The sequence below is a fragment of the Bos indicus genome, chromosome 18 (assembly GCF_029378745.1).
Source record: "Bos indicus isolate NIAB-ARS_2022 breed Sahiwal x Tharparkar chromosome 18, NIAB-ARS_B.indTharparkar_mat_pri_1.0, whole genome shotgun sequence".
NCBI classification, from domain to species: domain Eukaryota; kingdom Metazoa; phylum Chordata; class Mammalia; order Artiodactyla; family Bovidae; genus Bos; species Bos indicus.
Window position 1 is genome coordinate 49,122,330 of NC_091777.1, and position 15,729 is coordinate 49,138,058.

Consider the following 15,729-nt stretch of genomic DNA (forward strand, 5'->3'; position numbering starts at 1 on the left):
GATGAGTCCGGGGGCAGTGTTGGGGAATTCCCAGCAGGGCGGAAGCATCAGAATTCCAGGCAGAGCCCAGCGACTGGCGGGCAGCCGCTGGGGTCCCCTGAGGCTTTGGGGGCTATGGCCGGGGTCGCGTGTTTGGGGAAAGCTGCGGACGCCGATGAATGGTGCGACAGCGGCCTGGGCTCTCTGGGTCCGGACGCGGCGGCCCCCGGAGGACCTGGGCTAGGCGCGGAGCTGGGCCCGGGGCTGTCGTGGGCGCCCCTCGTTTTCGGCTACGTCACTGAGGATGGCGACACGTGAGTGAACCTTAGCCTGCCCCACCGAGCCTTAGGATCCCACATCTGATTCCCTGTTAGTCCCTGATACTGATTTTCCAACCTCTTAATCCTAAATCTGTCTTCTAATGCTTACTCTGACCTCTAACCCCCAAGTCTAACCCTTGATAAAATCAGTTTCCAAACTAGTTTTTATCATAACCCCGTCCTTTCTGAAACTCTGGTCCTCAGAGTTTCACATCCATTGATTGATTCCACATTCAAAGCTCAATTTGAGCTTCCTGACCCCAGTCCTGAGACCTATCTTAAAACTATAGCTCACAGGCTCCTTCTGACATCTCACCTCCAAATATGATCTTTGATCCTTAGCTCCTAATTTAGGAGCTTTAAATTTTGATTTCCAAAATTAACATTTGGCTTTTGACTCTAAGGTCCCACTTTCTGAGCACTGATCTTCAAATCCTACACTGAAAGAGAAAATGTAAACTCTGTGACGGCAAGGATTCATCTGTTAAACAAGTATTTATCTAGCACCTACAACGTTTCAGGCCCAGTTGTAGATGCTGGTGATAAGGCAGTGAAGAAAGCACAACTTATGCCTTGTGGAGCTTACATTCTAGTGTGGGAGTCTATAAATGGAAGGGCAGACAGACTGACAGAAAGGAAGAAAGGAACGGTGGGAGGAACAAAAAAGAAAGAGAAGGAAAGAAAGAAACAGAAAGCCGTATAGACACAAAGTAAGAAAGAGAGAGAAGGAAAGAGAGAAGAAACAGAAAAATGAAAGGAAAAAAATGGTTTGTCAGAAGACAGTAATTTCCTTGGTGAAAAATAAAGCAGGAAAGAATGAGATAAGTAGATTATCTGGGGAGAACATTCCAGGTAGAAGGAACAATGTCATAAAGACCTAATTGAGGGAATGTACCTGGGGTTTTTGTCTGTTGTGTTTACTGTTATAGCCCCAGTGACAGAACAGTGCCTGACCCATAGGAGGCACTCAAGAAACACCGATCTTCTCAAAGAACCAGCTGTGGTTTCATTTATTTTCTCTCTCTTTTTTTGCTTTCTGTTGTGTTTATCTCAGTTTTGACTTTCGTTATTTACTTTCTTCTGCTTACTTTGAGTTTATTTTTGTTCTTTTTCCAGTCTCTTAAGGTGAAAGCTGAGGTCATTGATTTGAGACCTTCCTATTTTTCTAATATAGGTTTCATGTAAATTTCCCAAAGTAGTGCTTTAGCTGTATCTCATCAATTCTAATGTGCTGTGCTTTCATTTCCACTTAATTCAGGATAGTTTCTAATTTCTCCTTTGATTTCTTCTTTGGGCGGTAGATTATTTAGGAGTATGTTATTTAGTTTCCAGATATTCCAAATACCTTCCTTTTATTGGTTTTTAGTTAAATTCTATCGTGCGTGCAGTTGAAAAGAATGTCCGTTATCTTGTCGTTCAGTGTAGTTCTTCAGATGTCAGTTAGAGGTTGTGTGGGTTTCTTTTCTAAAACTTTTATTTATTTATTTTTGGCTGTGCTGCGTCTTTCTTGCTGCCCACGGACTTTCTCTAGTTCCGGTGAGCCGGGGCTCCTCTAGTTGCCGTGTGAGGGCTTCTCATTTTGGTGGCTTCTCTGGTTGCGGAGCAGTGTCTCTAGGGCACAGGCGCAGTAGTTGCTGTGCATTGGCTTAGTTTCCCCGAGGCATGTGGGGTCTTCCCGGATTAAACATTGAGCCTGTGTTCCCTTGGCAGGTGGATTCTTGGGCACTAGACCACCAGTACGTCCTGTGCTGGTTTCTTTGGTTCTTCTCTTTTTCAAGTCTACTATATCCTTGCCGGTAATTTCTGTCTATTTGATCTCAGTTATTGAGAGTGGGATATTGAAATCTTCAATAATAATTGTGGATTTCCTTGTTGTTTTATCAGGTTTTCCTTCATGTGATTGGATGCTCTGTTATAAAGGGTGCAAATGTTTTTGGTTTATTGTGTCCTCTTCCTGAACTGACCTCTTTATCATTGTGAAATAATCTTCACTATCCTGGGTAATATTCCTTGCTCTGAAATCTACTCTCATTTTAAAAAACTCCTTCTTTTTTTTGACTGACAGGCGTTAGCATGGTATATCTTTTTCCATCTTTTTATTCTTAACCTACTTTTAAATTTATTTGAAAAGCTGTTACTTATAGGCATCATATAGTTAGGTTTTTCTTTTTTTTTCTTTTTTTAATATTTATTTTTAATTTATTTGGCTGCATCGGCTCCTAGTTGCAGCATGTGGGATCTTGTTCCCTGACCAGGGATTGAACCCTGGCCCTCTGCATTGGAAGTGCAACGTCTTAACCACTGAACCATCAGGGAAGACCCTAGGTTTTGCTTTTTCATCCAGTCTGACAGCTTCTCCCTTTTTGAACATTTGTGTTTATTTAGCTGTTTATTTTTGGCTGCACTGGGTCTTGGTTGCTGCGCACAGGCTTTGTCTAGTTGTGGCGAGTGGCGTCTGCTCTCAGCTGTGCTGTGCAGGCTTCGCACGGTGCTGGTCTCTCTTGTTGGGGAGCACGGGCTCTAGAGCACACGGGCAGCTGTGGCATATGGCGTTAGTTGCCCCACAGCACATGGAATCTTCCCAGACCAGGGATCAAACCCATGCCCCCTGACTGCCAGTGCGTTGGCAGGTGGATTCTTAACCACTAGACCACCAGGGAAGTCCAGTGTCTACCTTTCAATTGGAGTGTTTAGACTATTTGTATTTAATTAATTATTGATATGGTTACGTCTGTCATCTTGTTATTAGTTTTCTGCTTATCTCTCCTTTGTTTACCTTTTTTTTCTGCCTTTTGGAATGAGCAAATTTTGTTCCATTGCATTTCTTTTTTCAGCTTGTTACCTTTTACTCATTATTTTTTATTTTAGTGGTTGCTGTGAAAGATAGGTTGGCAAACTGGCCTCCAGGCAAAATCCCGCCAGCCGCCAGCTTTTGTATGGCTGTGAGCTAAGAATGGTTTTTTACATTTTTAACCGGTTGGAGCAAAGTCAAAAGAAGAACGTTTCATGGCAAGTGAAAATTACATGAAATCCAAATTTTAGACTCCATAAAGTAAGTTCTGTTAGAATCCAGCCGTGCCGCCCATTCATTTATCAATACATATCAATGGCTGCTTTTGTATCCTAACAGCAGAGCTGAATTGTAATAGACAGACCATAGCATCCACTAAGCCTGAATTATTTATCTGGCCCTTTACAGAAAATGTTTGCTGACTCCTGCTTTAGGGCTTATAGTGGCCCGTGGGCTTAGTACACGCTCCCCAACCAGGGATCGAACCTGCGTCCCCTGCATTGTGCGGCAGATTCTTAACCACTGGACCACCAGGGAAGTCCCCACTTTAGCTTTATTATGTGCCACCTTTACGTGCTGTTATGCTCCTTCTCATGACATAAAAGAACCTTAGAATTGTGTGTTTCCATTTGTCTCTTCCTGGCCTTTAGTGTGTTGCTGTCATAGACTTCCTTTATCCGTGTATTCTAAACTTCAGACGTTGTTATTTTTGCTTAAACACTCATTTCTTTTTAAGACCTATCAAAAGATAGAAGATTTACATATTGAGAAAGAAAAAATCTTATGTACTTATCCATATAGTGACTGTTTTCAGTGTTCTTTACTCTTTGGTTTTCCATGTTTTTGTTTGATGTCATCTTCCTTTTTGCTTACAAGTGTCCTTGGACGTTTCTAGTGATGTGGGTCGGGTGGTGATGAGTTCCGCTAACTTCTGTGTAGTTGAAAGCATGTAATTTTGTCTCCGTCTTTGAAAAATATTTTGGCTGAGTTAAAGAATTCTAGGTTGACAGCCTGTCTTTGAGTACTTTAAAGAAGTGGCTCCGCTGTGTTCTCTTGCATTATTTCCTTTGTGAAATCTGCTGTCATGCTTATTTTTATTCTTCTGTACTTAAGGTATCTTTTCCTCTGGCTGCTTTGAAGGTATTTGTCTTTATTGTTGGTTTCGAACAGAGTTTCCATGTTGGGCCCTGGTGTGTGTGTGTGTGTGTGTGTGTGTGTGTGTGTGTGTGTGTGTGTGTGTGTTAAGTTGCTCTCGCTGTATCCGCCTCTTTGCGACCCTATGGACTGTAGCCCACCAGGCTCCTCTGTCCATGGGATTCTCCAGGCAAGAACACTGGAGTGGGGTGCCATGCCCTCCTCCAGGGGATCTTCTGACCCAGGGATCAAACTTGTGTCTTCTGCGACTCCTGCATTGGCAGGCAGATTCTTTACCGCTGAGCCACTGGGGAAGCCCCATGCTTCCTTCAGTTACAGGTATATTGGGCTGCTTATATACAGATATATCCCATGGCTCACTGATGTTCTTTCCATTTTTAAATATTTCTCTTTGTTTTTTTGTTTCATTCTGGACAGTTGCTATTGTGAACTCCTGAAGTTTGCTAATCTATTTTCTGCAACATGTAACCTGTTGTTAATGCCATCCAGCATATTTTTCGTTTTAGGTGCTGTAGTGTTTTTTGTTATTTTTTAAAATATTTATTTATTTGCCTGCACCAGGTCTTAGTTGCAGCGTGTGGGATCTAGCTCCCTGATCAGCGATCGAACCCGAGCCCCCTGCATTGGGAGCACGGAGTCTTAGCCGCTGGACCACCAGGGAAGTCCCTGTGTCTGATCTTTTTCTTCTATTTGAGATGGGCATGAAACCTGGTCCATGTTACTTCTTCTTGGGAGGGAGTAGAAGTCCTACTTAGTAAACATTGGAGACTTCCCTGGTGGTCCAGTGGTTAAGACTCCTTGCTTCCACTGTAGGGGGCGAGGATTCCATCTCTGGTTAGGGACCTAAGATCCCACATGCCGCACAGTGCAGCCAAAAACAAAAAATGAAATAAAACACCAAAGAAACCAAAAATACCAAACCAAACCAAAGCAAAACAAAAAAACACATTGATTAAATAAATTTGCTGAATTAACTCTGACCTGACCCTTCCAGATTCCTGACAGCTGGTTCTAGAGCTGTGGGTCATCATGCTTCACACAGTGGGCCCTCCACGTTTGTTGAAGGAATGAATGCAAGAGTGCTTGTCCTCATAAGAAGGAAAACAAACAAACAACCCCTCCACCCACCAAAAAAACAAAACCCAGTTCAGTTCAGTTCAGTTGTTCAGTCGTGTCCGACTCTTTGCTACCCTATGAATCGCAGCACGCCAGGCCTCCCTGTCCATCACCAACTCCCGGAGCCTACTAAACTCATGTCCATAGAGTCTGTGATGCCATCCAGCCATCTCATCCTCTTGTCCCCTTCTCCTCCTGCCCGCAATCCCTCCCAGCATCAGGGTCTTTTCCAGTAAGTCAACTCTTCGCATGAGGTGGCCAAAGTATTGGAGTTTCAGCTTTAGCATCAGTCCTTCCAATGAACACCCAGGACTGATCTCCTTTAGGATGGACTAAGGGACTCTCAAGAGTCTTCTCCAACACCACAGTTCAAAAGCATCAATTCTTTGGCACTCAGCTTTCTTCATAGTCCAACACTCACATTCATACATGACCACTGGAAAAACCAAAGCTTGACTAGATGGACCTTTGTTGGCAAAGTAATGTCTCTGCTTTTGAATATGCTGTCTAGGTTGGTCATAACTTTCCTTCCAAGGAGTAAACATCTTTTAATTTCCTGGCTGCAATCACCATCTGCAGTGATTTTGGAGCCCCGCAAAATGAAGTCTGACATTGTTTCCACTGTTTCCCCATCTATTTCCCATGAAGTGATGGGACCAGATGCCATGATCTTTGTTTTCTGAATGTTGAGCTTTAAGCCAACTTTTTCACTGTCCTCTTTCACTTTCATCAAGAGGCTTTTGAGTTCCTCTTTACTTTCTGCCATAAGGGTGGTGTCATCTGCATATCTGAGGTGATTGATATTTCTCCCGGCAATCTTGATTCCAGCTTGTGTTTCTTCCACTCCAGTGTTTCTCATGATGTACTCTGCATAGAAGTTAAATAAGCAGGGTGACAATATACAGCCTTGACGTACTCCTTTTCCTGTTTGGAACCAGTCTGTTGTTCCATGGCCAGTTCTAACTGTTGCTTCCTGACCTGCATACAGGTTTCTCAAGAGGCAGGTCAGGTGGTCTGGTATTCCCATCTCTTTCAGAATTTTCCACAGTTTATTGTGATCCACACAAAGGCTTTGGCATAGTCAATAAAGCAGAAGTAGATGTTTTTCTGGAACTCTCTTGCTTTTTCCATGATCCAGCGGATGTTGGCAATTTGATCTCTGGTTCCTCTGCCTTTTCTAAAACCAGCTTGAACATCTGGAAGTTCATAGTTCACATATTGCTGAAGCCTAGCTTGGAGAATTTTGAGCATTACTTTACTAGCATGTGAGATGAGTGCAATTGTGCAGTAGTTTGAGCATGCTTTGGCATTGCCTTTCTTTGGGATTGGAATGAAAACTGACCTTTTCCAGTCTTGTGGCCACTGCTGAGTTTTCCAAATTTGCTGGCATATTGAGTGCAGCACTTTCACAGCATCATCTTTCAGGACTTGAAATGGCTCAACTGGAATTCCGTCACCTCCGCTAGCTTTGTTCGTAGTGATGCTTTCTAAGGCCCACTTGACGTCACATTCCAGGATGTCTGGCTCTAGATGAGTGATCACACCATCGTGATTATCTGGGTCATGAAGCTCTTTTTTGTACAGTTCTTCTGTGTATTCTTGCCACCTCTTTTTAATATCTTCTGCTTCTGTTAGGTCCATACCATTTCTGTCCTTTATCGAGCCCATCTTTGCATGAAATGTTCCCTTGGTATCTCTAATATTCTTGAAGAGATCTCTAGTTTTTCCCATTCTATTGTTTTCCTCTATTTCTTTGCATTGATCACTGAGGAAGGCTTTCTTATCTCTCCTTGCTATTCTTTGGAACTCTGCATTTGGATGCTTATATCTTTTCTTTTCTCCTTTGCTTTTCGCTTCTCTTCATTTCACAGCTATTTGTAAGGCCTCCTCAGACAGCCATTTTGCTTTTTTGCATTTCTTTTCCATGGGGATGGTCTTGATCCCTGTCTCCTGTATAATGTCATGAACTTCCATCCATAGTTCATTAGGCACTCTGTCTATCAGATCTAGTCCCTTAAATCTATTTCTCACTTCCACTGTATAATCATAAGGGATTTGATTTAGGTCATACCTGAATGGTCTAGTGGTTTTCCCTACTTTCTTCAATTTAAGTCTGAATTTGGTAATAAGGAGTTCATGATCTGAGCCACAGTCAGCTCCTGGTCTTGTTTTTGCTGACCGTATAGAGCTTCTCCATCTTTGGCTGCAAAGAATATAATCAGTCTGATTTTGGTGTTGACCATTTGCTGATGTCTATGTGTAGAGTCTTCTCTTGTGTTGTTGGAAGAGGGTGTTTGTTATGACCAGTGCGTTTTCTTGGCAAAACTCTTATTAGTCTTTGCCCTGCTTCATTCCGTATTCCAAGGCCAAATGTGCCTGTTACTCCAGGTGTTTCTTGACTTCCTACTTATGCATTCCAGTCCCCTACAATGAAAAAGACATCTTTTTTGGGTGTTAGTTCTAAAAGGTCTTGTAGGTCTTCATAGAACCGTTCAACTTCAGCTTCTTCAGCGTTACTGGTTGGAGCATAGGCTTGGATTACCGTGTTATTGAATGGTTTACCTTGGAAATGAAAGCAAGCAAACCATAAAAAGAATACTTGACCTCTGCCTTCTGACCCTGGTCCTTGTCCTCAGGGCACTGCACTTGGCGGTGATTCATCAGCATGAGCCCTTCCTGGACTTCCTTCTAGGCTTTGCAGCTGGTACCGAGTACCTGGACCTGCAGAATGACTTGGGCCAGGTGAGCCGCCCGTGGACAGCGTAGGGCTTGGGGGCCAGGATTCTCAGTATGGCCCCTCATCCCTGCCTTCTGCTCCTGCAGACGGCCCTGCACCTGGCCGCCATCCTGGAGGAGGCGTCCGCGGTAGAGAAGTTGTATGCAGCAGGCTCCAGTTTGCTGGTGGCGGAGCGTGGAGGCCACACGGCGCTGCACCTGGCCTGCCGCGTGGGGGCCCACACCTGTGCTCGCGTGCTGCTCCAGCCTCGCCCCCAGCGCCCCAGGGGAGCCCCCAAAACCTACCTCGCTCAGGGCTCTGACCATACCCCTGACACCGACCACACCCCTATTGCCCTGTACTCTGAACCTGATGTGGAGAAAGAAGAGGATGAGAGTGAAGAGGACTGGAAACTGCAGCTGGAGGCTGAAGACTATGAGGGTGAGGGTCCCCAGTCACCATGAAGGGCCCAGGCTCCCAAGAAGAGCGAGGGCAGCTGGGTTCAGCTGGCTCTGGGCTCAGCTCTCCTGATGCAGAGCTTGGCTGCTTGGGAAATAATCCCAGTAATAATAATACTACTCAAGGGACCCAGGCATCAGGACCAAGGACGCCTGCTCAGCCCCAGGTTATTGAGAACCACAGGCCCCAGCCCACCTGGGACAAGGGAACTCAAAGGCAAGGCCCTCTGAAACTCTGGCGACTCAGGTTCCCAGAGGCTGATATCGGGGTTCAGGGACAGCCGTCTTCAGCCAGACCTCATGGGAAAATAGATTCAGCCGTCTTCAGCCAGACCTCATGGGAAAATAGATTCTGTCTACCCAGGGCCCTCGCATCAGAGTCTTAGCTACCCCGTCTCTAAGCCCAACCATTTAATACTTGGCACCAGACCCCCACCACAGGTGGAAGGTGGGGACCCAGGGTTCAGGGACCACCTCACCCCCCAAGGACATGGACCCAGGAATGTGGGGACCTGATTCTTTGTGAAGTAAGACCAAAGACTCAGGTCCCCTGTCCGAAGCCCCTGGGCTCTTCACCCCTAGCCTCCAGACAACCTCACAACCCAGGCATTGGCACTGCCAGCAAGTTCCAGATCACCTGAGACTTAAGGATTTGGGATACAGGGCCTCTTTGATATACCCAGGAATGCAGAAGTCAGACCCAAACTCCATCAACCTCAGGTCACCAAACCTTCCCTGAAGATAGTGGCACTGGGGGCCCAGTCCCCACCCCTCCATCATCTGACGTCGGTCACTCTGTCCCTAGGCCACACCCCACTCCACGTGGCTGTCATCCACAAAGACGCAGAGATGGTCCGACTGCTCCAGGAGGCAGGAGCCGACCTCAACAAACCCGTGAGCTGCCCCACGGAGAAGATGTGGCAGGGTGGGAGGTCGTCCCCGCGTGGGGCAGGGCCCCAGTGACCTCTCTGCTGCACCCCTCAGGAGCCCACCTGTGGCCGGAGCCCCCTGCACTTGGCTGTGGAGGCCCAAGCAGCTGACGTACTGGAGCTTCTCCTGAAGGCCGGTGCTGACCCCGCCGTCCGCATGTATGGTGGCCGCACCCCACTCGGTAGTGCCATGCTCCGGCCCAACGCCATCCTCGCCCGCCTCCTCCGTGCTCATGGAGCCCCAGAGCCCGAGGACGAGGACAAGCCTGGCCCCTGCAGCAGCAGCAGCAGCAGCAGCAGCAGCGACAGCGAGAGCGGGGATGAGGGCGTGAGTCAGGAGAGAGCGGGCAGCCCAGCTGGGGGGCCAGGGTAAAAGCGGGCAGGTGGAAGGGGGAGAGGAGACATTGTGCAGCTCACTGAGACCCGCTGATGTTGGGGCTGCTCTGATTAGAGAGCTCAGGCAGCCATGCAGGCAGTATCAGGGGAGACCTGGACAGGGGTGGTGGGGAGAGCTCAGGCACCAGCCGGTGAGAAGTGAAGGCAGTGGCAGAGGCAGAACTCAAGCGGAGAGAGAGATAAAACCTCAGTCGTAGTGGTTGGTAAACATAGGCAGCAGAGGATGGCTGCAGGAGATTTTTTTCGGGGAGCAAGAGCGGGAGAACGCAGGCTGTGGGAAGGTGACCTTGGGCAGCAGTGATTCGAACACTGGCAGCAGTGGGGAACGACCTCAGCCAGTGGTGAAGGGGCTTCCTTGGAGAGCCCAGTCAGCGAGACATGACTGTGGGCAGGGGTTGTCGCTGACTGGCAGGGGTTGAGGAATTTGGGTAAAGGGAGAGGGAAGTGGGGCAGAGGGGGAGACCCTCCTGCGGCGGCTGAAGGACTGGCGAGGCTGCGGGCCGGGAGAACACAGGTGACCTTGGAAGAGGTGGTGAGAGAACTAGGAGGTGGGATTTAGACTTAGGAGCGGGGACCTCGGGCTTCGACGCAGCACCCGGTTCCCACGGTGGGTGGGGGAACTTGGGCAGTGGGCAAGGTGGCAGCTGCCTGAGCCCCTTTGCCTGGCCCCTCTGCCCCCAGGATGAATACGATGACATCGTAGTCCACAGTGGCCGGAGCCCCAACCAGCTACCTCCCACCCCAGCGTCAAAACCGCTCCCTGACGACCCCATCTGACTTAACTGTTAATAGTTTCCAATTTAATAAAATGTCAGTTCCGATAACCAGTGACTAGATCAGCAGTCGCCTTCCCAGGCCTCCAGGTGGTTCCTGAGCCCCTGTCCCTCTAAAATCAAGTGCGATGCCATCAGCCTTGGTTTTCTCTGTGCTTTATTCACTCGGGGTCGGGGGTTGGAACGGGTTAGGGCATCTGGGCTGTGTCCTGAGTCAGGCGGAGCCCAGCCCCTCCACCCAGCTCAGACTTGGCCCCTCAGGCCTGGTTTCAAGGCACACCCTTCTCCCCACTCCTGCTGGTTGGGGAGCAGGGTGGGGTGATAGGTTGGGGGTCAGCGGTACTAAGCTGTATGGGGTGTGTGGGAGGAGGAGGACGTGAGGTCAGGGGTCAGCCCCCCCTCCTGAGCTCCTCTCGCAGCATCTCCGTCGCCTTCTTCAGCTCATCGCTCATGTGCTCCAGCCGCTCCACATCGTGCCCCTGGTGGCAACAGAAATGGGGTCTCAGCACCCACCTTCAAAGGCAGGCCACCTCAGTGGTTGTCCACAAACGTGGGCCAGGTCAGTTCACACAGTGGCAACCGCAGCGGTCTCCTTGGTCATCGTGGACTACAATGGTGACCCCGCTGGTTGACCCTGGAAGAGTCACGTGGGCTAACATGGCCAGCGGTGAGGCCCACGGTGTCTGCCATAGCCAGTGCGGCAGACGGAGGGCTAGCACAGGCGCTCACCTTGGATGCCATGACCCATCTGTGAGGTGAGGGCCATTTCTGTCACTGCTGTTGATCGTGGTGACAGCTCTACTCTCCACGACCCACCAGTGGTGTCCGCCTATGGCCCAGTGAACTGGGCACAGCCGCTACTTTTCATGGGGCCAACACACTGGTCACAGACCAGCAATGGTAGCTAACTCTGGCGCTTCTGGGCAATAAGGGTGGCTTCTTGGTTGCTGTATGGGGAGTAGGCATGGAAGCCCTCCTGGTCAGGTGAAGGCCCCGCTTAGGTGTTGCTACCTACTCCTTGTGTCAGCCTATTCATGGTGGATGTTGCTGTTGGTGACTACTTGGAAGGATGTCCACTGACATCTGGTCTACCCTGCTCCCCCATTGCCGCCTCCACTCACCTGCCTGTCTGAAGCCTCTTCCTTCTCCTCCTGCTGGGGCTCGGCTTCTGGCTGGCGGGAGTGGTGGCAGTCCTCACGTCTCTCTCCGCCCGCCTCGACCCCCTGCCACAGGCTGCGGCCCTCGCCCAGCACCTGCACTCCCTTCTCCTCTGCCTCGAACTGGGCCGTCTCCTCATCGCTGGCCTGCTCTGCCACCTGCTTCTGGGGGCCCCTGCCGCCCTCCAGACGCTTCTTCCACAGGCCCTCCAAGGTCTCCACGGGCCCCCTCTTCTTTTCTTCCTCTTTCTCCTCTTCGTGGTCCTGGTGGAGCCGGCTGTGGAGCTGCTCACGGACAGCCTGTTCCCGCACCTCAGACTTGTGGGTCCTTTCTGCTGCCTCCTCCTCCTCTTCCTCGTCCCTCACCTCCTGACTAGACCTCATCTTCCCAGCCTCTGGCTTTTTAAAATCCCCAAGCAGTAGGCCATTATCTTCAGTGGACCGACAGCCATAGGGCTCTGTCTCACACATTTCTGATGGAAAGAGGGGATGTTCTCTGTGCAGCTAATCAGGAGACAGACCTAGAGGAGTTCCGGGGGGTGGGGTGCCCGAGGTCCCCCAGGTGACAGCCCACACCTGGGAGAAGAGGGTCAGTACCGGGAGACACTCTGCCCCCATCCTGTACCCTTGCAGGGAGCCCCAAGGGTGGGGCTGTGGGCCAGGCTCCTTCAGTCTGGACATGCTTAACGGTGCCATGCCAGTCCAGACAGTGGCGCTGGGATGAGAAGGGGATGCCACTGCCTCGAGGCAGCCCTGGGCAGACCCCTGGTGGGGCGGGGGCTCCTAAGAGGAACTGGAGCTTGAGCCCCCCTTACCTCTGTGGAGGAGAGCCAGGCAGGGGCCTCGCCTCACCTGGCCCAGCGTCAGCACTTCTGTGACCACCTCTGCCAGACAGCGCGTCAGCTGGGGGTGAAGGATGAAGGGTCAGAGGGGAGATTGAGGGCAATGCAGATGGGGAGAATGAGAACGTAGGAGGGTTGGAAGGGAGATGGAGATGGTGGAGGGGGCTGGGGTCCCAGGGAGATGAGGTGGGGTGAAAGGCCACAGTCCTTACCTCCTCCTTGGAGGGTCTGGGTGCCAGGGGAGCTGCAGTGGCTGTGGGGGAAGGAGGTGGGTGCTGGGCTCGGACCCTGGGCACTGTCCCTGGTGCTGATTCCAGTTCCAAGGTCGTCCCGGTACCCACAAGTCCACTCCCCCAGCCACCTGCCAGGGGCACTGGCTCTACTTGGAAGCTCAGTCAGGAAAGCTCTAGTCTGGCCCCACTGGGTGCACTGTCCCCATTCCTGGTCACCTGAGTCCCTGCTCCCCCAGCTGGCTGCTGAGTTTGCCCTGATCTCTGGCACTCACCAGCCCCCAGCAGCAGCGCCAGCAGAGCAGGCAGCAACAGCAAGAGCAGCATGGTGGACCCTTGGCGCTGCATGGTTGGGCGTCCAGACCAGGGTCCTTGGCGCTGTGTGGCCGGGGTGGCAGCTCCTTATAACCCGCACCTGCCCTCCCCCGTTGAGTAGCCCCCACAGGGGAGGAAGTGATGTCACCGCCTCCCCCTCGCCGCCTGAGGCAGGGCAACAGCTGTGGGGCGGAGAGAGACCTGTCTGAGACCCTCAATTATTCATGGGGGCCCACTGCCCTGCACCCTCCTCTCCAGCTTCCAGCCCCTGAATGCCTGCTTGGAAGGTGAGGGCTTCTCTTCCCACATAAACAGGGTCTGACTGGGGCTTCCCTGGTGGCTCAGACAGTAAAGAATCTGCCTGCAATGCAGGAGACCCGGGTTCAATCCCTGGGTCAGGAAGATCCCCTGGAGAAGGGAATGGCTACTCACTTCAGTATTCTTGCCTGGAGAATCCCATGGACAGAAGCTGGCTATAGCCCACAGGGTCACATAGAAGTGGACATGTTAGCATGAGCTTAAGGCCCCGCTGGGAGGTTACAGACCATCCTCAGGCAATGCCTTGCCTTCTGGAAAGCAGGTCTCATAAACCTACTTCCTCAGAGTTGTAACTGGGCCCCACCTGAGTTGCAGCTCCTCTGCTACCAGCAGTGCAGCCCTGGGACAACTGCTTCATCCAACCTGTTAACTCACTTGTGAAACGGGGCTGGTGACAACCTATTCCACAGCTGATGGGGAAGATTAAAGTGATGCACATACATATTAGCTTGGGCAGTGCCTGGCATGGAGAACTACACGGGCCCGGGCTCCTTCATCCCAGTAATTTTTCTTGGACACACACTATATGTCCAGTCCTCTTCTAGACACTGGGGCTACAACAGAGAATGAGGCTACGGGCAAACCTCCCTGGCCTCTTGGAGTGGACATTTGAGAGGGGAAGACAGACAACACTCAAGGAAGGAGGAGGGACTTCCATGGTGGTCCAGCGGTTAAGAACCCGTCTTGCAATGCAGGGGACACGGGTTTGACCCCTGGTCGGGGAACTAAGTCCCACATGCCCCGGGGCCAACCAAGCCTTCGAGGCAACTTCTGAAGTCCACCTGGGCTACAACTGGGGAATCCGCGCACCACGATGAAAGATCCTGCATGCTGGAAGTAAGATCAACGCTGCAACTAAGACCAGAGGCTGCCGAATTAAAAAAAAATCTGCCTTCTAATGTTCCAATGCAAGGGGTGTGGGTTTGATTACTGATCAGGGAACTAAGATCCCACATGCCATGGGGCAACTGAGCCCTTGTGCTCTGGAGCCTGCGTACCACACCTAGGCAGAAGCCTCCGCACTGCAACCAAGATCCGACACAGTCAAAAAATATTAAAAAAAAAAAGGGGGGGGGGGCAAGGAGGAAATGGCTGTGGCACATCACAGGAGCATGGCAGCTACAGCCTGGGGTTTTTGGCCAGGCTAGTCAGGGGAGCCCTCTCTGAGGAGGTGACATTTGGGCTAAGACCTGAAGGATAAAATGCAGGCAATCTCACAAGATTTAGGGGGAAGAACAGCTAGGATAGGAAAGAGTCGAGCAAGTGCCTGAGTTGGGATTGAGTCTGAGCGAACAGGCAGGCAGGTTGGAGGGCTGGCCAGAGCACAACAGGGAAGAGGCCATCAGAAAGGAAGGAGGGAGGCAGTTCCCGGGGGCCCCGGTGACAACTTGTCCTTCCCTCCCAGGGAGATGGAGCCACAGGAGGGCTCTGAGCAGGGAGGCACATGACCTGATGCAGTTGCCCACAGGGTCCCTCTGGCTTTGCGTGGGGGGGCAGAAAGCAAGAAGAGGCTGCTACGATACAGGACAGCGGACGAGACAGCAAAGGCAGGATTTGGGAATTTTTTTTTTTTTTAAGATTTACTTATTTTTGGCTGCACTGCGTCTTCATTGCTGCATACAGGCTTCCTCTGGTTGTAGAGAGTACAGGTTCTAGGCACGCAGGCTCAGTGGTTGCAGTTCTTGGGCTCCAGAGCTTGGGCTCAGTAGCGGTGGAGTACAGCCTTAGTTGTTCCATGGCATGTGGGATCTTCCATGAACTTGTGTCCTCTGCATTGGCAAGTGGATTCTTAACCACTGGGCAACCAGAGACCCCCTGGAAATATTTTGGAGGAGGAGCTGCCAGGGTTTGCTGAAGGATGGGATGTGGATGTGAGAATAGCCTAGGATGACTTGAAGTGCTGCAGTTGGAGGAGCTGCGAAAGCAGTTCCAGGTATGGAGATGGGGGCTCCAAGGGGAGGAGTGGGTTCTGGCTTCACCGAGTTCAGGCTGCTTCCCGCCCCACCTGGGGCTGGGGACCGAGGCGGAAGGTTGGGTGTGAGGTACCACTTATCCCAGGGTCAGGGGAGAGGCCTCAGCATCCTCTTGGTTCCCTCAGTGACCCCCAAGCTACCCTCTACATGCTCCGGGGGTGCTGGACACTTCTGGCATGGTCCCTGCAGCCACAGACCCCTGGATGGTTCAGCACCTCTGAGAAACTGGCCAGCATCCTGGCAAGTCGGCCAGGCCACCTC

The 15,729-nt window shown here is 50.9% G+C and overlaps 2 protein-coding genes and 1 non-coding gene across 3 annotated transcripts; 1 reads left to right on the plus strand and 2 right to left on the minus strand.

Annotated features, from left to right (window-relative positions):
- Positions 1-23: 23 nt before the first annotated feature.
- On the plus strand, positions 24-10,684 carry NFKBIB (NFKB inhibitor beta). The gene is made up of 6 exons (XM_019979478.2): positions 24-293; positions 7,998-8,103; positions 8,185-8,518; positions 9,341-9,429; positions 9,520-9,792; positions 10,542-10,684. Exons 1-6 carry the CDS (start codon positions 115-117, stop codon positions 10,635-10,637), a joined length of 1,077 nt encoding a protein of 358 aa, XP_019835037.2. The 5' UTR covers positions 24-114; the 3' UTR covers positions 10,638-10,684.
- Positions 2,543-2,615, minus strand: TRNAG-UCC (transfer RNA glycine (anticodon UCC)). Its single transcript has one exon. It is a non-coding gene; the product is annotated as a tRNA-Gly (tRNA).
- An 89-nt stretch (positions 10,685-10,773) lies between the features above and the next one.
- On the minus strand, positions 10,774-15,604 carry CCER2 (coiled-coil glutamate rich protein 2). The gene is made up of 6 exons (XM_019979480.2): positions 15,080-15,604; positions 13,138-13,359; positions 12,845-12,885; positions 12,606-12,693; positions 11,755-12,263; positions 10,774-11,112 (listed from the first exon to the last, which is right to left on the minus strand). Exons 2-6 carry the CDS (start codon positions 13,208-13,210, stop codon positions 11,023-11,025), a joined length of 801 nt encoding a protein of 266 aa, XP_019835039.2. The 5' UTR covers positions 13,211-13,359; positions 15,080-15,604; the 3' UTR covers positions 10,774-11,022.
- Between the last annotated feature and the right edge of the window lie 125 nt (positions 15,605-15,729).